At 38.9% G+C, this 25217-nt stretch overlaps 1 protein-coding gene across 2 annotated transcripts in view; it reads left to right on the forward strand.

The window, feature by feature from the left end:
- OLA1 (Obg like ATPase 1) overlaps positions 1-25217 on the forward strand; it is a 185255-nt gene that overhangs the window by 47769 nt on the left and 112269 nt on the right. For both annotated transcript variants that reach the window (XM_049773463.1, XM_049773464.1), the window contains one exon: positions 1106-1233. In XM_049773463.1, the coding sequence (XP_049629420.1) occupies positions 1106-1233 (128 nt within the window). The remainder of the gene's footprint in view (positions 1-1105; positions 1234-25217) is intronic.

A 25217-nucleotide genomic window follows, 5' to 3' on the forward strand; every position in this document is an offset into this window, starting at 1 on the left:
AGTTTTTTAAATTACTTTATTTAAACACTGGTTACATATTCATAATACTTTGTTTTTTCACAATTACAAAGTTGTTACGATTGCACTTTAGAGTAACCAGGTTTCTAATTTGCTTATGACTTATACCTTTACTTTAAGCTAAGTGAAGGCAGGTTTTTGTATACGTTTAATACTGTTGTTGATTATTATTTCACATCACATGCATTTTGTGGCTGTATAGTATACATGGTGATTAAACACAAACCCAACAATATCGTGTCTGAATCCCAGCTTTATCACTACTAGTTGAGCCACCCTGTAGATTTGTTACTTGGTGAGGCAGTTGCTGCTCCCAGTTCTGCTCAGGACCCCAGGCACCACTTCACGTGGCTTTAGATGCAGGCCATTGCAATGGATTCTTAACTTTTCTGAGACTCAGTTTCTTCACCTGTAAAGTGTGTTTAATTAACAGCACTTAGAGGCTAGCACAAAAAATAAGTTGGCTCATTCCCGAAAATATTTTTTTGTGTGTATATGTGTGTGTGTGTGTATGTGTGTGTACATGTGTACTAACAAAATAGTACAGTAAGTTGAGTTTTAGTAATGTGAATTTTAATATTGAGACACCATTAGAAAATCTGTTCAGGGGCCAGAGAGAGAGAGCATGGAGGTAAGGCCGTTGGTTCGAATTCCAGCATCCCATATGGTCCCCTGTGCCTACCAGGGGCAATTTCTTAGCCTAGAGCCAGGAGTAACCCCTGAGTGCTGTCGGGTGTGACCCAAAAACGAAAAACCAAAAAAAAAAATCTGTTTTGTTTAGTTTTATATTTTATTGCTTTATTTTCTTAGGGAAGCAAGCCCTAATATATTAAAAATATTTTTTTTCTTTGTGTGTATGTATGTCTGTTAACTGAGGATCAAGCTCAATTACATTGTACCCTGAGCTACATGCCCAGGTAGAAGATTTCTTACTTAACTTTCGAATATGTACTTATCCAATCATTAATGATAGTCTTCTAGAAATAAAATAATTCATGTAAATGGTTATGGAAATTTATTTGGCTAGGAAGCAGGCTCTTAGTGCAAGTTTATAATAAAGATCATGTTTTTTTCTTTTTTTTTTTAGCAAAATCCCTGCCTTTCTAAATGTGGTGGATATTGCTGGCCTTGTGAAAGGAGCTCACAATGGACAAGGCCTGGGAAATGCCTTTTTATCTCATATTAGTGCCTGTGATGGAATCTTTCATTTAACTCGTAAGTACAGCTAAAGTGATTGCTTTTTATTGCAATCATTGTTTTCTTTTTATTAAGCCCAATACAATTGCAAATGGATGATTAATAGAAGGCTTGTTTTGCTTTACAAGATGAATTATGAATTGCATGTTAATTGTGACTTCAGTGTTACTTAGTATCATCTACATAGGTTGAGGGATTTATTCCATACAAGTGCATGATGTTTTGATATTCTTCGTTTTTTTTTTTTGTTTGTTTGTTTTTTTTGGTTATTACATCTTGATTTACTGAGTTGTTCATAATGTAGTTGTTTTAGGCACTTAACATTCCAACATCAATTCCACCAGTGTGACTCCCCCATCAGTGTTCCCAGTTTCCCACCCACCACCCTAGCTTGTCCTCTTGCAAGTATAAACAAATTTTCTTCAAGTCATTTGTACAACACAAAGGGAAATGGAATTACCAAAACTTAGGTCAATAAAAGTCAATTTGTGATCATTGTTATATCTCTCAATTGTGTTATTAAAGTCATTGTCTGAGGCTCAGTTGTGTTATTAAAATCATTGTCTGAGGATTTACTAGCAAGGTTGGTGCTAGTTGAGCCTTCTATATTATTTATTGTTTAAACTTATCGAGCCTTGGTGAAATTTTATTTGTGGAACTGTTTTGTTCTCTGGCTTTTTCATGTGCAGTATTCGTAGAGGAGAGGAGTCCATTATTTCAGAGAAAATGCCATCTTGATTATTTATTAGCAAGGGAAAGATTAAGCAAAAACTAGATCAGCTAGTACTTAAGTGAAAAAGATATACAAAGCAAAGAGAGAAAACAGGTGTAACTACTGACTTGTGTTTCTTTAACTATAAAAACGAGTCCACATATAAAAAGTATTTGACAGAACGGAAAAATGTAGGGTAAGACACAGATTAACATAACTTAATGATAATAGAATTATGATGATCAAATTAATGCAGAAGAATGAAACCTAAAGTAAAGGTGGTACCCCACTGTGGTTTAGTTTGTTTTGATTGTCACTGGTCTTCAGCGAGATGACTATAGTTATTGAGAATGATAATAATTTAGAAACTGTTACCCTAATTTAGCCAAGTAAACTTTTTCTAACTTGAATACTTGAACCTAATTAAAAAATGGTGCTAGTTTTTTTTATTTTAGAAAATACGTTAAAATTTTATTTAGAGGGTTTGGAGCGATACCACAGTGGTAAGGCTTTTGTCTTGCATAAGGCCAATACAGGATGGACCCCGGTTCAAATCCTGGCATCCTATATGGTCCCCCGAGCCTACCAGGAGAGACTTCTGAGTGCAGAGCCAGGATTAACCTCTGAGCACCTCTGGGTGTAACCTAAAAACAAACAAAAAACTTTATTTAGATGGTAATTTGTGTGGTATTTAATAAATGTTTACCATGGATAGATTGAGAAAGGGATGTTCAGGTAGCATAAAATAAGAAAAGCCTCAAGAATTTGTGATGCTGGCTAGATTATATTTATCAGGGTGAAATTCAAAAATTATTTTAATTGATTGTCCTTAGTTGTCCACTCACACACACATTTTAGTGACTCACGTTCTGGTTTTTTTTTTTTTTTTTTTTTTTTTGGTTTTTGGGCCACACCCATTTGACGCTCAGGGGTTACTCCTGGCTATGCACTCAGAAATCGCCCCTGGCTTGGGGGGACCATATGGGACGCCGGGGGATAGAACCATGGTTCGTCCTATGCTAGCGCTTGCAAGGCAGACACCTTACCTCTAGCGCCACCTTCCCGGCCCCTCATGTTCTGGTTTTAAGAAGTGGAGATTACTGGGCTTTTTAACTAGGTCAGTTGAATGAATCTGATGTAATTTACTGACAGCTGATAATATAGAAAGAACAGTAGGTAGGTGTTGGGACAGAACGAAAAGTTGATTTTGGAATGATTTTGAAAACTACCTGGTTCTTGCAGATGGGAAATATCTCTGAGTCACTAGAACTGATAGGGCTAATTGGCAGGTTGATGGGGGCAAGAAATGTTGGGTATGAGAGTGGTTGAATTGATGGGTGGCGCTTAAACAAGCTTTAAAGGAGAGGCCTGACCATGGTATGCACATGGATATGATGGTTCCTGATGAGGTTCAACAGGAAGTGCTGGGGAGAGGCAGGTATATGGGTAGAGAGGGATACTTGACTTAAAATGTTCAGTAAAGTTTAGGTTAGGATTAGGGATTAGGGGCCTGGAGAAATAGCATGGAGGTAAGGCATTTGCCTTTCATGCAGAAGGCCATTAGTTCGAATCCCAGCACCCCATATGGTCCCCAGAGCCTGCCAGGAGCGATTTCTGAGCGTGGAGCCAGGAGTAACATCTGAGCACTGCCTGGTGTGACCCAAAAACCAAAAACCAAAAAAAAAAAAAAAAAAGAGGGATTAGAGTAATTTTTGTGGGGAGCATACCTGGTGTTGCTCAGGGGTTACTCCTAGCTGTGAGCTCAGAAATTGCTCCTGGGGACCATATGGGATGAATCCAGGTTCCTCGTGGGTTAGGCACATACTGTGTTACCACTTTGGCCCCGGATTAGAGTAATTTAATGTGATGATAAGCTCCTGATAATAATAGGGGTATTTTGAAAGAATGATTAAGACTGATACTTAACTAGACTCTTAAAATGAAAAAAAAGAGGATAAGTCAGATCAGAAATAAATGGAGAGAAGTTACAAAAGATCACGGATATCTATAAGGGATAAGAGGTTAGTGTGATCAGCTTTCTGCCAAAGAACCTTACAGAAATGGATGAGCTAATTTCGACTTATACACTCTCCCAAGATGGAATCAGGAGTTAATAGCAATCCTGAACAGAAGAATTACTAATCAGGAAAATGAAGCAGTAATTAAAAAATTTCTCCAAAAGCAAAAGTTCAGTTTTACATGAATTTTTCAGGTGAGTTTCTCAGTAGTATCTTTAATGATAACAACCCCTTCTAGAAAACTGGGGAATAATATAAACAACCCCCATCAAAAAAAAATACTTACACTCATTGTGGGATAGTATGGTAATAATATCCAAAGACAATAGAGATGAGGACCAGGAGGATCAGTCCATGGTAGAAAGCTTGCTACAAAGAGTGGGGAGTATAGTTAGGGCCCAAAAGGGACCACTATGATGATAATAGTTGAAATGATCAGTCTGGATAAGAACGGACAGAAAGGAAGTAAAGTGATACGCATGATGCCCCTTCAATAACAATATGACAAATCAGTGTCTAAAAGGACAAAAGGAAGAAAGGAGAGAAAGAGAGAGAGACAAAGAGAGATACGGAGAGAGAGGCTGAGAGAGGGAGAAAGAATACCTGCCACAGAGACAGGCAGGGAGAGGATTAGGGAGAGGTTAGGAGGAAAACTGGAGATATTGGTGTTGTGCACTGGTGAATGATGTTGCACATTGTATGACTGAACAACTTTGTATCTGTATCATGGTGATTCAGTTAAAGAATTTATTAAAAAGGAGGGGGCAGAGCGGTGGCACAAGCAGTAGGGCATTTGCCTTGCATGCACTAACCTAGGACGGATCTACATTTGATCCCCCAGCATCCCATATGGTTCCTCAAGCCAGGAACAATTTCTTTTTTTGTTGTTGTTTTTTTTTTTTTTTTGGGGTTACACCCGGCAGTGCCCAGGGGTTACTCCTGGCTCTACGCTCAGAAATCACTCCTGGCAGGCTTGGGGGACCATATGGGATGCTGGGATTTGAATCATCCTCCTTCAGCATGCGAGGCAAATGCCTTACCTCCATGCTATCTTTTGGCCCCAGGAACAATTTCTGAGCACATAGCCAAGAGTAACCCCTGAGCATCACCGGGTGTGGCCCAAAAAGCAAAAAACAAAAACAAAAACAAAAAAAAACCAAACAGACAAAGCCCCCAAAATACTCAAAATAGAGAGGGGTAGCTCTCTGCTAGATCAATTACTCTGCATGATCTTCAGTAAATAAATACAGTACTAAAAATGAAACTTACAGACATTGTTCATGATCAACATAGATCCATAGATAATCATAAATATCTTATTGAATTGATTTTAATAGTGCATCAAAAGCATCACACCATGATTAAAGGGGATTCATTTCAGGGTGCAGAGATGGTTAAATATATGCAGATTACTGAATGTGATACACCTCATTAAAAAAGGACAGACTGTAGCGATAGCGCAGTGGTTAGGGCCTTTGCCTTGCATATGGCCGACTCAGGCTCAGTCCCCGACATCCTATATGGTCCTTCTGAGTGCAGAGTCAGGAGTAACCCCTGAGTGTTGCTGGGTGTGGCGACCTTCAAAAAAGGACAGCTAATTATCATATCAATAAACTCAGATAAAACTTTTGACAAAATTCAGCAACTATTAATGATAAACAATTACTAACTGGGGGACTGTAGTGGAGGGAGAAAAACTTTCAACCCCAATATAGTAAAGGACTTATACAACTACCCATAGCTAACTAACTTCATCCTCAGTGGCAAAAAATGAAAACCTTTCTTCTAAACTCAGGCACAAGGATGTTCACTTTCACCGTTATTTTTCAGCATAGTATTGAAACTCCCAGCTGTACCAGTTCGGCAAGAAAAAGGAACTCAAGGAATTTAAATTGGAAAAGAAGTCCAACTCTTACTATTTGCAGATGAGATAATATACCTGTATTTTACCACAGATATCACAGATTTGATGCAAAATTTTTGAAAAATGGACTCTAGCCATTATGTGAAACTTTATCTTGGTGCTGGTATTATTTACAAGTTATTTATTACTAAATAGCTGTAATTACATGATAAAAGATTTGTAAGTCATTTTTTCACTGGAAAAATAGGGTGTGATGATTGTATGATGAAGTGCAGATACATTAGAAGACCCTAAAGTGTTTTGTCAAAAAGCTTTCAGAAATGAATCAATACTGTGAATTAGCAGGCTACAAACTCAATTTAAAAATATGTTGCATTTCTATAAGCATACTACAAGAGAAATTAATATTAATCAACCCACTTGCAATTGTGTCCTAAAGTACTTAAGGATCAGCTTAATAAGAAAGGTGGAAGTTTTACATTAATGGTTTGGAAGAACACTGATAAGAAAGACCACCCTACCTAAAGCAGTATACAGACAGGTTCAGTGTAACCCCTATTAAAATTCCAGTCATATTCTTCAAAAACAGAACAGATAACTTTTAAAATATGTATGGAACAATTCATAGTAGTATATATTGTGTACTCTGTATAAAAACAAATATCTAAAATATTGGTATTTTAATGTTTTCTATTTCTGGCATAAATATTATCCATATCTATTAATACACAATTCTTGTTAGCCATAATTGTTTTCTTAAACATTTTTTTCAAAACTAATTTTTTGTGTGTGTTGGGTGAGTTTGGGTCTACCTAGTTATAGTCAGGGGTACTTCCAGCTCTTGAGGTGCCAGGAATTGAACCCAGGATCCGGAATGTCCTGCATGTGCGCCAGCCCTTTGAGCCACCTTGAGCCCCTGTCCACATTTAACAGGTTAGTTGGTGTACAGCGCTATTCAAATATACTTTATCATGCCACATCCACCATGAAAATGCAGATATCCCCCTGCCAGTTTGGACCTCTTCTCTTCTTTGCTCCCCATTCTTAAGTTAAGGGTCAAGCTTTTTTTTTTGTGTGTGTGTGTGTATGGGTCATACCCAGCGGTGCTCAGGGGTTACTCCTGGCTATCTGCTCAGAAATAGTTCCTGGCAGGCACGGGGGACCATATGGGATGCCGGGATTCAAACCAACCATCTTAGGTCCTGGGTCAGCTGCTTGCAAGGCAAACACCGCTGTGCTATCTCTCCGGCTCCTAGGGTCAAGCATTTTAAAATTTAAAAACACCACTGTGGCCACCACCTATATTTTATTGGAAACAAATGCAAGTGCTTGATGTTCAGATTGTGTGCTGGGGATTGGATCCAGGGCTCACATATGGGAGGCAGGTATTTGACCACTGGACCATTTCTCTGGTCTTAACATTTTGTTTTTGGAGGAGTTTGAGGTAGGTCATACATTGGAATGAATAATAACATTTACATGGCTCAGAAAGGAAATTGAGATGACATTGAGATTCTTATATATATATTCTTATATATAATATATAATATATTCTTATATATTATATATGGGGGTAGGGGGTTTGGGCCACACCTGGCAGTACTCGGATTACTTCTGGGTCTACACTTAGGAATCACTCTTGGCAGTGCTCAGGACTTATAACTGGCTCTGGGGCAGGAATCACTTCTGGTAAGGCTTAGGACACCATATGGGATGATAGGTATTGAATCTGGGTTGGCTGCTTGCAAAGCAAGTGCCTTATATGCTGTGCTGTCTTTCTGACCCATATTTTCTATACTCTTTAGTGACTGCTTACTTTTAACATAATATTTAAGATCCATCTGTATTGTATATATCATTATTGAGAATTTGTAATTTTGTTAAGCCAGAAATTTGGATTTTATTTTGTTGAGTTTGATGTGGTGGGTTATATTACTTAGTTAAGAAAGTTGATTCTTTAGCAGCTGCCTATGGATTTGAGTCAGAGGAAGTTTGGGGCCAAAAGAGCAGCCACGAGGCTTTTGTAGTAAGTATTTCGTGGAGAAAGTAATGAGGACTGGATTTCAGAAAAGTGTTGCTGGCACCTGAGGGAAGAAACAAATTTGAGAGACTTTGCAGAGAAGGGTTAGGACTTAATGGCAGGCTTTTCTCACATCACAAAACAAAACGAAATAAAACTCCCCAAACACCCCGAAATTGTCTTCAAATGAAACAGTTTGCCAGAGATTTAATACAGTATGATTGGGAAACAGCAACCATGTTATGAGCAGCAAATTCTTTTAAAACTCGTTCCTGTAGAACTTTCTGTTAACAGGCATTTTATTTAGAAAAACAAAATTTCCTTGAGCATTAGTGAACCAATGTGACTTTTTTAAAAAATCAATTTTTAGAAGCAGTATAACTTTCTTTTTTTTTTCGTTTTAATATAACTTTCTATTGTTAAAATTTTAAGCTCTGTATCTGGCAAGACTATTGATTGCACTGAATTTCCTCTTTTTGAAGCCACATTAGAAGTTTTGAAATGCTCTTCCAGCAGGAAGCTGGGCCCTCTGTGTGTTATCTGACCAGCAGCACCTTCGAGGCACTACAGCTCCCTCCTGTCAGGCTATTTATAGATGAAGCTTGTTCAAGTTTCTCAAGAAGGATGGAGGTGTAAGACCTTGGGGCTAGGAAAAAAAGAGTTGTTTTCTGAGCTGTGAGACGCTCACTTTACTTCTCAATGTAGCAAACTAATATTAGTTCAGATTTACAGAGCTGTTGATTGCATAGTGCACAACCTTGTACAGCTAGGAAACAAAAGTTTGTGTGTGTGTGTGTGTGTGTGTGTGTGTGTGTGTGTGTGTGTGTGTGTGTGTGTATTGGAATGTGTTGGTACTGGAGTGGAGGAGAAATTTCTTGTTTTTTCCTGAGTTCTAGTTCCAGATACCTGTTAAATGAACACTTTTGTCTTGTGCTTTAATTCTAACATTGGTGAACTTCCATTGCATGTACTGTTTTTTGCTTGCCTGACTTTTAAAAGGAACTTTTAACTGTCTTATGGAGAAAAACAGTAGGGAACAATAAAACAGGGAAAGTACAAAATCCAGTTAACGAAGAGTGAGAATTCAAGTGGATTTATTTGGTGTATATGGGTCAATGGAGAGTCAGAAAACTGAAGTAGTATATAAAACTTAACACTTGGATATTGTGGCAGTTGAGGGAAAGAGAAAAAAATTGGAGGTTATTTAATTTCATGTGTTTGCCACGGCCTAGCTAACGGTCCAGTTGCGTTAGAGATCTTCTTTGAATTCTCTCAGGAAAGTGGATGCACAAATGGCATATGGTGAAAATATGAAGAAATGAGAGACCACACAAATCTGTGTGGGAGAACATTGTTCTGAATTTAATGTGAAAAATAAGGGGTATAATTGAGGGATTTAGCCAGCCACAGTTTTTTTTTTTTTTTTTTATGGCATGAAAAGATTGCTCTCCTATGTTAAATTACAACATGGCTCTTATAAACAAACAAACAAACAAACAAACTATTCACATGCTCTTGATGAGTAGTAGATACATTTCAAGTAAGAATCCAGAGTTAGGAGCCGGAGTGGTGGTTCAAGTGGTAGTGTCTGCCTTGCCTGTGCTAGCCTAGGACGGACCACGGTTTGATCACCCGGCGTCCCATATGGTTCCCCAAGCCAGGAATGATTTCTGAGCGCATAGCCAGGAGTAACCCCTAAGTGTCACTGGGTGTGGCCCAAAAACCAAAAACAACAACAACAACAAAAGAATCCAGAGTTAAAAAAAAAGAGAAGATAAATTTTAACATAAAGCAGTTCTTGTCCGGCTAGTCCTGGATGTCAATACTGATTAGGGTAATTTTGCAAGGAGCTGGTTTTTCTTATTGTCTCAGGGAACAGATTTCGCATTAGGGACTAATACAGATAACTAACTTCCTAAGGTCTAATTAAGAAATAGTTTTAGGAAAAAACCAAACTTATCGGAAAGAGATGCAAATCTATCTGTTGAAGGTTTTCTCAATAGCCCAATGCTATTTCCTGGACAGAACTTTGGATGTAAGTTCTGAGGCATGAATTAGTTACCAAATGCTCAATGTCTTTTAGAGATGTCCAAAAGGCAGACCATCATTCCTTTCGGTATGAAACTGCAAGGGCATGTAGAAGGCAAAGAGAAATAAAGTTGTTTTTGGTGCTGAGTTTTTCAGGTAAAGAAAAACTTAATCAAGGCTATAGTTGCCTGTAAAAATCCTTATGTTAAGAAGTAAAAGGTTTTACTATATACACACAGCAGAAGGGAGAATAATCTATAAGCCAATTAAATGTTAGTTATATAGGAAGCAGAATGCCAGTACCATAACATGAATCTCATTGGCTCCCCACACTGAGGGAAAATATCCCAGTGGGTTTTCTAATGAGATATTTCTCAGGAATTTCTTAATCAGCTACCCACACTAAGGGGAGTACATCTCAGCAGGTCTTCTGATGGTATATTTCTTAGGGGTTTTTAAATCAGCTACCCACACTAAGGGGAGAATACCTTAGTCGGTCTTCTAATGAGCCTCCTCTAGAAATATTTAAATTCCTCTTGTTATGGTATGACAGGAACTGATAGGTATTAGGATGTCCTTGTTTAATTTTCTTTTTTTGTTGTTTTTTGTTTTTGGGCCACACCTGGTGACGCTCAGGGGTTACTCCTGGCTCAGAAATTGCTCCTGGCTTGGGGGACTATATGGGATGCCAGGGAATCGAACCTTGATCAGTCCTAGGCTAGCACGTGCAAGGCAGATGCCTTACCACTTGTGCCACCGCTCTGGCCCCCCTTGTTAAATTTCTATTTTTTGTTTGTTTGTTTTTTTTGTTTTTGGGCCACACCCGGTGGTGCTCAGGGGTTATTCCTGGCTACCTGCTCAGAAATAGCTTCTGGCAGGCACAGGGGACCATATGGGATGCTGGGATTCGAACCAACCACCTTAGGTCCTGGGTCAGCTGCTTGCAAGGCAAATGCCGCTGTGCTATCTCTCCGCCGCCATTCCCCCCCACCCCCCGGCTTAATTCTTTTTTTTTTTTTTTTTTTTTTTTTTTTGGTTTTTGGTTTTTTTGGGTCAGACCCAGCTGTGCTCAGGGATTACTCCTGGCTGTCTGCTCAGAAATAGCTCCTGGCAGCACGGGGGACCACATGGGACACCGGGATTTGAACCAACCACCTTTGGTCCTGGATTGGCTGCTTGCAAAGCAAATGCCACTGTGCTATCTCTCCGGGCCCCCCTGTTTAATTCTTTTTTTTTTTTTTTTTTAGGTTTTGGGTCACACCCGGCGGTGCTCAGGGGTTACTCCTGGCTGTCTGCTCAGAAATAGCTCCTGGCAGGCACGGGGGACCATATGGGACACCGGGATTCGAACCAACCACCTTTGGTCCTGGATCGGCTGCTTGCAAGGCAAACACCGCTGTGCTATCTCTCCGGGCCCTGTTTAATTCTTAATTGAGATGATTGCATCTTTGTAGAAGAGACCAGAGGAATAGTTTAATATTTTCTACTAATTTGTATAAAGGCAGCAAAAAAATTTTTTTGGACCATACTTAGCTGTGCTTTGGCCCTTGAACACTTATTATGAACTCTGTGTTGTTACATTACGTAAGGAGTTTCATTTAATTCTTAAAGGTTAGGCAGTTTCACTGAGGTTATGTAACTGGGAGACAGATAGTACAGTTAGATGAATACTGAGTAAGATTTGTTATACCTGAGCACTGTTGGGTGTGGCCTCAAACCATCATCATCATCATTACTATAGTAATAGTAATAAACTAGTAGTTTCTTTTGTTAAAGGTACTGTCTTGATTTATCCTATAACATTATGTTTGTTTGCTCTGTTTTGCTATAAAATGATATGTGTTTTAAGTGTTGTGTTGTATGTGTGCTTCTTAGGGAGGAGTGTATGATTGTGGGGAAGATGTGACATGACTTCTCTGTAAATCTCTATGGCCTAATATCAGACACATTTCTTTTTTTTTTTTTTTTTTTTTTCTTTTTTTGGTTTTTGAGCCACACCTGGTAATGCTCAGGGGTTACTCCTGGCTATGAGTTCAGAAGTCACTCCTGGCATGGGGGACCATATGGAACGCCGGGGGATTGAATCGCGGTCTGTCCTAGGCTAGTGCTGGCAAGGCAGACACCCTACCTCTAGCGCCACCGTGCCGGCACAGACACATTTCTTTGTATATAGATATTACTTTCCCATCCTGTGTACTCTTGGAAGGAAATTACCCTGCTTCCTCTTTCTGTCCTGGGAAGGCTATCTTTGATCTTGCCAGGTACATCCAGGAGTTGGCCACCTTACCTACCCTCTACTATGAAAGATGAAAAGTTTGGTAGAATTTCATTGAAAATTTAGTATTTCATCTGACTTCTCCCAGCTCTTCACAAGTCCCTCCCCACTCTCTGCAACAGAGTAGGAATGACCCTAGGGGAAAAGTACTTCAAGTAGATTTTTAGCAAATTTATAGTTTCCATGCATTTGTTTTCATATTTGCAGCACAGGGCTAGAGAAATAGATAACTCAGTGTACTAGAATAAATACTCTGCATGCAAGAGGTTCAGGTCCAGGATCCCCAGCACCACACTATTGCTTGACGTAGCCCCCAAGCACCATCAATTTTACTCATCCCCCCACCTACCCTTTCAGATTATTTTGGTTATTACATTATATTGAATGGCATGCAGTTTAGGACAAAACTGTATTACATATTGTCTACCTCTATTTCAGATTTTGTTTTTTAAGAAATATAAATTACTTTATCTAAAGACCATATATCACACATTTGATATAGTTGATCACAATTTGTTTTTTAGGTAAATGGGAGCAAAATTATTTTTAAAAAAACATAGAAAAAGAGTACTGCAACAAGAAAATATGTGAAAATTATTGTATCTCACAATAAGGTTATTAAGTTATTTGTCTGAAGGTTTAGTAGGCCTTGTTGCTTGTTGATTATTATTCTTTCTTTTGTTTCTGAGTATTAGGTAGCTTCAGATACACATTGACTTATAAACTGATGTGTTCCTATAGAGATAGCAGGATTGAAAAGTTTGGAGTTGTCCAGGAATTACAAGCACTCTTGCTGATCTTGTAGGTTGGGCATGTTTTTGACTGCCAAACCTTCTGGAAGTATGAGATGGCAGGGGTGGGGAGAAGTTGGGGAGGGTAGCTGCACTCACTCCAAAAGAGTCCTGGTTATGTCAGGCAAAATACTGGCATACCTGGAGTTTGGTCAGTTGTTGTCTCTGCAGAGAGCCGGAGATGAGTGGTGAAGCAGGGCCAATGGCAAAGTGGCAATTGTGGGTAGTGGGTGCAGCTGGTGTGGCTTCATCAGGGCAGGGGCTTGGCTTGCCTTTTCCTACCGAGATTGCCACTTTCAGCTGCACGGCCATTGTACTCATGATTTTTCATGGCGTGGTATACATCTGTTTCGAGAATAAAATGAGTTTGTGGAGCTGGCTGAATGCAGACTTGGTGATTTCATTTGTGAATGCAGACTTGGTGACTGCATGATTTAGGCTGCCCAGATCGAGTTTTTAATCTCTTGTTCCTCTGTATGTTTCTTGCTGTTCTTGGATTTGGCAGCTAGCCCATCTGTCCACTATGTTTTTTTGGATACCTGGCCCGCCTGGATCCTTGGGCCTTTCATCTCCTTGGAAAGGAAATTACATAGACCCAGGAAATGAAAAAGAACTGCTAAGTATTGAAGGAAAGCTACATAAAATTTGTGATAGAGGACATCAAAAATGGACAGAAATTCAAAGATAATTTGAATGGAGATCAAAATTTAAAAATGTTGATAAGAAGATTACAATATGAGCTTGGAGATCTATTTTCTTTACAGGTACAAGTAGGCGACTGCATGGACCCTGGAATCACATTGCCAGGCTGGAGCATGAAATGGTTCAGCTGAGTTGGTCAAACATCTGATATACCAGATATGGCCCCTTGCCTTCTGAACAGTGCTTTGGAGGGAAACCCTCCTTTCCAAAATACTTATTTTTATAAATAGTAAAAAGTAAAGCCTTTTAGGAAATGTCATTGCACTAGGTTGGGGGAAAAAAAAAGAGTGTAAGCTAGGTAATCCAAATTAGAGAACACAGGTTGGGAAGGGACAGGCTTAAATGCTGTTTGGTTTGGGTCTCAAGAGTGTTTAGGGATTGCACCTGGCCTTGTTCACAGGGTCACACTTGGACTCAGTGGACATTGTACTGGAGATTGAACTTGGGTTGATCATGTGCAAGGCAAATGCGTTACCCAATGTACTATTTCCAGCCCAGTCTTCAGTGATTTTGATTTAAGTGTAGATTGAACTTTTTTTTTTTTTTTTTTTTACCAATTTTACCACAGTATTTGTGTTTTGCCCATTTATTAGCTGTTAAGACAGGGATCTCAAACTCAATTTACCTGGGGGCTGCAGGAGGCAAAGTCAGGGTGATCGTTGAGTGCAAAGTCAGTAGTAAGCCTTGAACATTGGGGGGTGTGACCCAAACAACTAAAACAAAACAAAACAAAAAAATATTCCTCTAGGGCAGGGCCACAAAATGTTGTACGGAGGGCCGCAAACGGCCCGAGGGCCGCGAGTTTGAGACCCCGGTAAGAGATCTTAAAGTTGTTTTTTTTTTAATTCCAAAGTCTCTACCAAAAAACCTAGCTAAGGAAAGAGATAAAGTCATGTTTGTAGGGGATGGTAGGTGAAGGATGCAGGTAGAGACAGGATTGAGCAGAAAACCTGTTACACTGACAGTAAGACCTGCAATTCCTAGCTGTAGTCAGAGAGTTTTACACACACACAAAAAGAGGGAAATTAATAACCTTTCTGCCTTTTAAGTTCTGATTTGCCTATTGCTTTTTTTTTTTTTTTTTTTGCCTATTGCTTTTTGTATTACACTACTCCATGTTTCATTCATGTTATAGCTTTCATAAAATTACCCATAATGATGTTAGCACGTCCCTCATTTTTAGGGGCTTCCTGGTCAGGTAGGAATGGGTCCTTGGCTTGCGTGTTCTGGGAAGGGTGGCATGTGATGCCCTGAGTCCATTGGAGATAGGGCCAAACAAATTCAAGGCATGCACTTCACCCTTTGAACTGTTGTTAGTTTACATATAGATACCCCAAATCTGTAGTCAGTTTTGAAACTTCCTTATGAGCTTAAACAAATGCTTTTGAATGCTTCTGAGTTAAAAAAAAAAGCTAAATGAAATGCTGTCGCCTGGCCCTTATTAAAAACCTTTTTCAGAGAGTTGGAAAGCTGGCAGACAAGTTTCTATTTCTACCTTTTGAGCAGAATGTTTGAAGAACAATAGGAATACATAGACGTCCTTGAATTGATGTTATTTAATACTAATGGGTTGAACTACTTTCTTTTTTTGGGGGGGGGTGGTTGAACTAATTTCTAACAAGCCTCAAGTATATTATATACCACATGGTATTTATAATTTTGTCATCCCATTGATTTGAATAAATAGTAGGATTTAAGGAGAGGCTATTAATAAGTTGTGATCAGGGCAGGCATTTTATTGTTTTATCCTCCTCATTCTTTACTCAAGCAATAGCATCCAGTTTTGTTGCAGTTATACATCATAATAAATGGCAGTTACTGTGTTTATGATTCTTCATGTTCTTTGCAGATTGAAAACATGACAGTTGTAGATGTAGAATGTGTAAGTTGTTTTCCTTGCAGCAATATAACATTAAGCTTAAAATTTTTGGTCAATTTATTTTCTCTCTCAATTTGCTATGTTTCAATATTTATTTTCCTTCAAAATGAGTCTTTCAGTAAGTAGAACATTTCAGAATTTAGAATAGTCAATAAATGTATTGTCTGATTTGGTTTTTTGTTTTGGGGCCATACTCATCAGTGCTCAGGTCTTACTTCTCACTCTGTGCTCAGGGATTGCTCCTGGCAGAATCAGGGGTCCATATAGGGTGCTGGAGATTGAACTAGCTCATTTTAGCTCATTATAGCTCCAGTCCCCTGTACTCTCTGATTTTTGTGCCATTTCATTTTGGAAATTCTGTGTAGTTTCGTAATTCATAGAATATATGCTTTTTGGGTCACACTAGGCTGTACTCAGGAATCACTCTTGGTGGGCTCAAGGACTGGGGATGTGCACTGTAGGATGTTGGGGATAGACCTCAAGTCAGTTCTGTCTCTCTGGGCCCCCAGTATATACTTTTAAAAAGTGCTCAGAGTTTCCCTTGATGAGCTCTGGGTATCAAATGGGGTGTGGGGGATCAAATCCAGGTCAACCATGTGTAAGGCAAATGCCCTGCGATACTCACTTTGGCCCCCTAGAATATTCTTTTCTTTTGTTCTTTTTTTTAAAAAATACGTATTTTGGTTTTTGGGTCACACCCAGTGGTGCTCAGGGGTTAGTTCTCTTGGCCCTGAACTCAGAAATCACTCCTGGTGGACTCAGGGAACCACATGGGATGCCAGAGATCAAAATGGGGTTGGCTGTGTCAAGGCAAACTCCCTATCCGCTGTGCTATTGCTCCTCCAGCTCCACTCTCATATGGTTTTAAGCCCTGACTGCTTGACTGATCTCACTTCTCTAAACTTCACCCCTTTTAGACCAGAAGATAAGTTCTTACAGCGATAAAACTTAGATGAATATAGTAGATAATTTCTATGCAGATGTTTAGAATTTTTGGCCTAAAAAATTAAATAAAAGCCCTTGTTTTTTCCTTTGTTATTCGTAATACTGTCCTGTATTTGCTTGAATTTCTCATGTCTAAATTAATTAGAGCTTTAACAGTAAAATTGCAGAATGCTCCTTTAGTCTTGTTATGTGCATTTGCTGAAGAGAAGATGAAGGTGGCTCTGATGGGAGAAATAGGTTTTACCTTGCCTTTTGGTTTCTTTGGAATTGTAGCCCCCAAGGCACTACAGCTTTATTGACCTGCTAAATGAAAAGGTAAAAATGCCTTCATTTAATTGCCTTTCCCCCTTTAGGTTGAGTTAGGAGTTTATATCTTTTGCAAATACCTTTAATTACCATGAACATAAATTACTGTTTTCAAGACACCCCCCCCCCCCGTCCCCATAAGTACATTATTTAAAAGTTTAAAATGAGTCACACATTTTTTGCCTAGACACAAATTGCCAATATAAAGCTCTCTTTCTTAAAATAATGGAGTTCTTTTTCTTTGGGTACTGTAATTTTCTTTTTCAGCAGTATTTATTAAATTAATCTAGTATTGGATTGCAGTAAACAATCTGACCAAAAAACATATGTTTTCCTTGTTTCTTCTGTACAAATTCAATGAGTTAAGTAATTATGCAGTGGTTCTCATCTACATATCCAATGCATCCTAATAGCCAACTTCTGCTTACTGTGGAAAATATTGCAGCAGCAGGAGACAGTTCCTTCTACTTTGTATTGTCACATTGTATGAAGCTATTTAATCTACTAACAGTTCGTTTTAATTGCTTTAGCTTAGCCTCTTATTCATGGTGGTCTTATATCTACTTTAAATGCTTGAGGCATTCTTAATTTTTTTTCTTGAACATCACTTTTGACATGTTTTAGGGTCTCATTTCTTGTCCTCTCTATTTAAAATAGTCACCTATTTGGATTCTTTTAAAACCTCTTCTATCACTAGTGAGCTGAAATTATTCAGGGATGTGAGGGCAACTTTTAGAATCTTGAAGAATGAAACTTTGATGTTTAAACAGCAATTTTTTAAATAGTTGTCAGAGCATTGCCATTATGTTATGTTAAAATATTGAGACTGAATTGGTATTCGTATGTATGTATGTATGTATGTATGTATGTATGTATGTATGTATGTATGTATGTATTTAGTGTCATCCCTAAGGTGCTCAGGCTTTACTCTTTGGCATGATGCTCATGGATCACTCCTGGTGGTGCCCAGTGAACTACATGAGGTGTCAGGGATAGAACCTGTGTTGGGTGCATGTGAAGCGAACCCCCCAAACTCCTATCCTAGCTCTCTGTCCTTCCAGTTTGGCTTTAAAAGTCAGTGGATTCATTGTTATAATTGTATGATTACATTTCAGTTTGTTATAAGGTCTTCAGTTCTTGGAACTTGCCCTTTTGCAAAATTTACATGAATACCTATTTTCCCCCTTGGTAAATCTTTTCTCCCCTTGGTGAATTTTTCCCCCCTAATTTTTATTATAACAACATGATTTACCAAGTTGTTTACAGTACAGTCATTTCAGATATTGTTGAAACACCAGTCCCACCACCATTGTGACCTTCCCTTTACCAGTGTCCTCAATTTTCCACCCACTACCATAGTCTGCCTCTATGCAGGCACAAATTTATTTTCTATTGCTTGTTACAACACAAAGGCAAATGGAATGATCAAAACTTAGATCAATTAAAATGATTCTTTTATCTCTTCATGATGTAAGTAAACTCAGTGTCTATTCTTGGTGAATCTTATCTGATACTTTTCCTCTCATTCTTACTTTATATCTAACATGAAAGTATAAACTACAATTGTAACAATTTGTAGTTAACAATGTAAATTACAATCAACACTGTAGTTGGTAGAGTGCCTACATCAATGTTAATTCACACCCTAATTCTTGGCACGGGTATATTTTCAGTCATAAACTAACTTTCAATATTAAAACTACTTTTAAACCACATTGTAGGCCAGTTTTTTACAGCAGCATTTAAAACTTGGAGCTTAGGGCTAGTAAGTAATATTTAGCCCAGGAGAGGCTAAGCTTCCTGTAAGCTGTGTAGCAGCAGTAATTCATATTTGGGGATACACAACAAGTGAATTGCATTGGAACACTTTTTTTAAAAAAATATCTTTATTTAAACACCTTGATTACAAATATGATTGTAGTTGGGTTTCAGTCATGTAAAGAACACCCCCCTTCACCAGTGCAACATTTCCCATAACCAATGTCCTAAATCTCCCTCCTCTCCACCCCACCCCACAGTTATTTCTCTAACTGCATTCATCACTCTTTGTGGTGAGCTTCATGTCATGAGCTGGACCTTCCAGCTCTCCTCTCCTTTGTCTCTGAGAATTATTGCAAAAATGTCTTTTATTTTTCTTAAAACCCATAGATGAGTGAGACTATTCTGTGTCTATCTCTCCCTCTGACTTATTTCACTCAGCATAATATATTCCATGTACATCCATGTATAGGAAAATTTCATGACTTCATCTCTCCTGATGACTGCATAATATTCCATTGTATATATGTACCACAGGGTTTGACTCTCTTGACTCAGATTGACTGAGCTCTTGTCAGGAACCTAAAGGAGATCCTATTGGGTCACCAGACGCTTAGCTATTTTGTACTTCCCGTATGTAAGGGGTTAGGAAAATGTTTTCTTCCCTGGTACCTGTCATGAAAGGTATTTGCCTCCTTCTGTTCACACCTTGTTCATGAAGTCTTTTCTCACTTTGTCACTAAACCCAGAGATTTCACACAAATTTACATCTCTGAGGGAATAATGTTTTCTCTTATCCCCAACTAAACTAACATTCAAATTTTAATTACCGTATTTTCCGGCACATAAGACGACTTTTGAAACAAAAAATGTCAACCGAAAATTGGGGGTCGTCTTATACACTGAGTATATACCAAAAAATGTTCCAATATGCCACTAAATGAAAATTGTCTGAATATTTCCACAAAACGAATCTTCCAACTCGATCCTGCACCAATCACTGCAAGGCTGCTCGGACCGCCTCTCTAACTCAGCCAATCCAAGCAGGCTTTTTATGCATGCAAATTAGACAATGTTCTGGACCCGAATGTACACTGTAAAAAGCCTGCTCAGATTGGCCAGAGTCAGAGAGGAAGTCTATTACAGTATAACCTTTGAACCTTTGCTTGTGATTGGCTCACTGTGGTACATACAGTTGCAGCACAGGAACGTTCTGTCTGATATGGCGAATATAGGCCTAAACCTATGTTTTAACTGCAAAATTAGGGTGTCGTCTTATACACCCAGTCGTATTATACTCCGGCAAAGACGGTACGCATTTGTGGGAAAGTTCAGGAGATGCTGCAGTTTGCATGTGCAGACTGACAAAGATTTGTTCAGAGTTTGAATTAAACTACAGGATAATTTTGAATATGAATTTAAAAAACAATTGAAACATGTTATACTAGAGTTTATAGATTTCATGTTTTATTTTTAATGGACCAAGAAAGAAGTAACCTTAGGAAATTTATTATAGGTAAATATTATTTAGATAGTATCACAGTCTTCTCATTAAGCACATTTTAGGTATTATCTGATGTTTTACTATAATATATTATGATGTATTATAATACTAAATATATCTTATGTTTATATATAGGACAGAAATTAAGTTAAGGACCAGGCACTTTATAGTAATGTCATTTAGTTACTTAGGGAATCTCTAAGTTAGAACTTACTCCCCAATTTTAGAAATGAGCAAATTGAATTTAGGAGCCTTAAAAAACTTGTAAAAAGCAGTGAATTACTGAGTAGCAGAATAAGGAGGTTTACAAAACCCATAATTTTAATTGCTTATATTTACCTCCAGAGATATTTTAACACAATATTGTTGTAAATTTTTATTTTAGAATAGCTTAAATAATAACTTTTAATCCAGGGCTATTTTTATTGTATTGTGCCAGTGACCTATAACTTATTAGTCCCTAAGTGTTGGAATTTCACACTCAGCAGTGCTCAGGAGCCCCCTCAGGCCAGAGCTGGGGGACAGTGTGATACCAAGTTTCAAACTTGGGCCTGTCACAAAGCATAGGTTTTACTTTAGCACATTGGGCTCGCTCTCTATGCCTAATAGCTAAGTCTTTAGTGAATGACTTTATTCCAATATCTTTTGCCTTTGATTATTATTTCCTTAACTATTTATTGGATGGTGGTATGAGCGTGAGGACTGCTAGAGCACATGCTTTGCATGTATGGGGCCCTGAGTTTGAGCCTAGCACTGAATTCAAAAAGAAAGAAAACAATTGGAGAGAAATAAATGAATCATCAAAGGATAACACTTCTTAGTGGTTCTCTCTGCACATCGCCATGTTGATTTTTCAAAAGAAAATTAATGTGCTCTATTTAAGCAACTGTGAAGTAAATTGTACCCTATGCATTAGAAACATAAACCAGTGGAAAAAATGACATAGCAATTACTTACCCTATGAAGAGTAAAGGCTTAGGTGCCTTTCATGAGGGAACAGCTGCAGGAGTTCCAAGCCTGGTCAGGGGCTGTCTTGAAAGCCTTCAGCTAGATGGTCTTTGGGAGAGAATAGTGTTCTGAACACCCTGGAATCTATTAGGGCTATGGTTTGTATCTGATTTGCTGTACTTGGCTGAGTTTTGTAGTTAACCTCTGAGTAAAATTTGATGTAAATTAAGAACAGGCTATCATTTGAATTTTAATCTTTATTAAAATCTCTTTCTTTTCTTTTTGTCATCCTTTCTTCATTAATATTATAATCCATAAACGGGAATTTGGAAGCTTGCTTCATTTGAATTGAGAGACTGTAGGACACTGATTTATTTATTTTTTGTTTTTGGGTCACACCCGGCGGTGCTCAGGGGTTACTCCTGGCTGTCTGCTCAGAAATAGCTCCTGGCAGACACGGGGGACCATATGGGACACCGGGATTCGAATCAACCACCTTTGGTCCTGGATCGGCTGCTTGCAAGGCAAACACCGCTGTGCTATCTCTCCAGGCCCAGACACTGATTTATTTTACTTGCAAACAAAAAAGGTTTTTATTGAGCATGATGGATTTCTTGTCAAAAATAAACAACACTTATTTTTGTCCCTCCATAGAGGTATTAGATACTATTTTGTGATGAGATCTAATAAAAGAAACAAAGTAAGTACTGTCTTAGATAATGTACTTGTACCAAATGACTGAAAATATGCACAGGTGACTTGTACTGGTACCAGGTGCCTGAAAATATGCACATGTATTGTATTTCCATTTTGATACCTGCATGACTTCACTGGACTGATGACAGTCTATTTGTTGGTGAAGGGAACTGTCGTACCTTGTAAGATGATACCCACTTCCCATCCTCCTCCTTTTTACACAACAGGAATTATCTCAGTCACTATTAGCAGAAGCTTTACTTCTTGAGGACTAATATGTTATAGGTAAACTAAAGGCTCAGATGTCTCTTAATGTCGTTAGTTTTGTTAACAGGCACATAAAGTAGGCACTACCACTCTCATCTTAATTTATTCAGGTTACTCCTGGTGGAACTGAGCCTGGATCAAGAAGACTCTGATCAGAAGCCTTTTTAACCACTGTCTGTTATATGTTGTGTAATTTTGGTAAATTGATTGGAACTTTTATAGCCCCATGTGTTCTTGGGTGTTTTGTTTTGTTTTGTTTTTTTTGTTTTGTTTTGTTTTGGGACCACACCCAACAGTGCACAGAGGTTATTCCTGGCTCTGCACTCAGTAATTACTCCTGACAGACTGATAGGACTATATGGGATGCCTGGGGATCGAATCTGGGTTGGCCATGTACAAGGCAAACACCCCATCCATTGTGCTATTGCTCTGGCCCCATGACCCATGTTTTTTTATTTTTAACTATGTGAACAATGATGCAAAGAAAGAGGTCAAGGTAAAGTTACAGGGCCCGGAGAGATAGCAAAGTGGTGTTTGCCTTGCAAGCAGCCGATCCAGGACCAAAGGTGGTTGGTTTGAATCCCGGTGTCCCATATGGTCCCCCGTGCCTGCCAGGAGCTATCTCCGTGCAGACAGCCAGGAGTAACCTCAGAGTATCGCCGGGTGTGGCCCCAAAACCAAAAAAAAAAAAAAAAAGGGTAAAGTTACAGTGGAAGGACAATCAACCAAAAACAGAGTTCTCAGAAGAAATGCCCCTACTGACACCTTAATTTTGAACTTACAGTAAAAGAACATTAAAAAAAAGTGAAACAAAACCATGTACAATTACTTTGTCCCTCAAGACCTCAGATTGTAGTACATTATAACATTTCTTAGCGGTACACAAAGCAATCTAAAGCCATAAAATTTATGTAACTCCTTAAACTGGAAGGCATAGTAGTTTTTTACATTTCCATGCACATGCATATTAGTTTAGGTTAACCTCAAAAGTATAAGTGTTTTTTTTTAAGGGCTAGAGTCAAAGGAGCACAGTAAAAAGGGTGTTAGAGTGGCAATTATTGTTTGCATAGGCCCACCAAAGTATGGGGGACATGGAAAGGAACAGCCTTGTCCTAAATACAAGGAGACCCTATACCCCAGAAGTTTCCTGGCATAAGACCAACTCTAGACTCCAGGCAAACTAGTTTGTCCAATCCAGGTCATTGTCTGTAGTGCCAACACAGTTTTATTTTTCACACAGTCTCTGTTGTTGTTATTATGTTTCTGCATTGAAAATCCTGAAATCTGTATATCCTACATTGAAGTCAGGATGGTGCGGAGCATGCTCTAATTTCAACCCACAGTTAAAGGGCAATGCAGAAAGCCCTGTCCAGTACGCAGGTCGTTGTTGTTGTTTAGTCTTCTCAGTGATAGGGGAAGACACTTTTGAGTAGATCCATGTCAGAGCAGCAGTAGGGTTTTCCCTGGCAGAGGATTGCTTCCAGGTGATGCCATAGACAACTTGGGATGTTTCGCAGATGACTTCCCTGGTTCAGGGGTGACTAGAGAATGCCCATTCTTCTGAGGCATGATCCATGTTTTTAAGTCTCCTTTTCATTAGAGCTCATTCTCTCTTTGAATTTACTTTACTCATGGTAATAAATGCTCATGGTATTTCATCTAGGGATGAAGTTCAGAAGGAAAGTGATAATCATGTTTCGTCAGAAAAGTTATTTTATGTGGATCTTAAAGTGAGTTGATTTGTTTAAGTTTCTGAGAGCTATTTATGTATAGTAAGGAAAAGAGTTTACTTAAGAAAGTACCTCAGGGGCCGGAGAGATGGCATGGAGGTAAGGTGTTTGCCTTGCATGCAGAGGGTCAGTGGTTTGAATCCCCGCATCCCATATGGTTCCCTGAGCCTGCCAGGAGCGATTTCTGAGCACGGAGCTAGGAGTAACCCCTGAGCACTATCGGGTATGATCCAAAAATAAACAAACAACAAAAAGAGAAAGCACCTCAACTAAAGAGAGAGTACAGGAATTAGGGTTCACCTCAATTCAGTTCACCATATCACCACATGTGACCTGAAGCACAAATCCAGGAGTAGGTAGTCCCTGACTATCTCCATCGCCTGGTGAATCTCAAAAACCTGAGAAACCCCCCACCACAAGAGAGTGATCTTTATCGCAGTATATCAGAATTATATGAAATTATGTGTATCTAAACTAGAAATACAAGCTTTACAATGAAAAATTATGCCACAGTTAGTTAAGGAGCTTATTTTTTTTTTTTTTTTTTTTTTACTAAGTAAGGATCCCACTGAAATGTTTTGCTGAAATGTTATCCTATATGGATGAGGATTTTTTCTAAGGAAAGGGATTCTGTTGACATTTGGTACATTGGCAGCTCTAAAGTAAATAGTTTACCTTTTCAGTTTGCCATAACTCATGGGCTTAAACATCTGCTATTTACATGTGCCTGATTTGGGCTCAATCCCCAGTACCCAATGTGGTCCTCTGATTCCCTCCAAGTGTGATCTCTGAGGATAGGGCTAGGGTTAGGGCTAGTTCTAGGGTTAAGGTTAGGGTTAGGATGAGGATTAGGGTTAGAATTAAAGTTAGGGTTAGGATTTGGGTTCGGGTTAGGTTAGAGCCAGCTGTAAGCCCTGAGTACCTTCTTAGTATGACTCAAAAATCAAAAAATAAAAGTAGTGTCAGTGCACCAGCCAGGTTGTCCTGAAGCTCAGGATTGCATCCTGCCAATGAGCTTGTGCAGCTGACAAGCCCCGCCACCTGCTTATCCAGAACAGGTTCAAACTCAGAGATACTGGGACTGTCTCTGTGGGCTGTATTAAAGGCGCTGCTCTCAAACATGGTGGACACACTCTCTCGACTCAGTGCCACAGCTGCAGTGAAGTCTAATGAAATCAACAGTGAAGCTCTGAGCAAAGTACTTTTGGGAGACAGCATGGAATTTGGAGTCAGGATAGTGTCGATCGAAGATGTTCATTGTGGCTATGTGGTTGGTGATAGCAAGAATGATTCTCCTGTGGACGTAGCTGGCATCACATTCATTGGCTGTTCTGAACCACCCTGGCCAAATCATGCTGGTTCTGCATCTGAGTTGGGCTGTCACAGGGGTCACACTGAGTTTTTAGTGTAAACCCAGTGATTTTTCTGCTCCTATTGATTATATGGTTTTTATCTTTTAATTATGCAGTATATCGTGCTAATAATGGGCTTGTATATATTGACCTCACCTTGAATGCCTGAGCTGTATCCCACTTGATCATGGTTTTATTTTTCCTCAT

This window comes from Suncus etruscus, chromosome 5, assembly GCF_024139225.1.
Source record: "Suncus etruscus isolate mSunEtr1 chromosome 5, mSunEtr1.pri.cur, whole genome shotgun sequence".
Lineage (NCBI taxonomy): Eukaryota > Metazoa > Chordata > Mammalia > Eulipotyphla > Soricidae > Suncus > Suncus etruscus.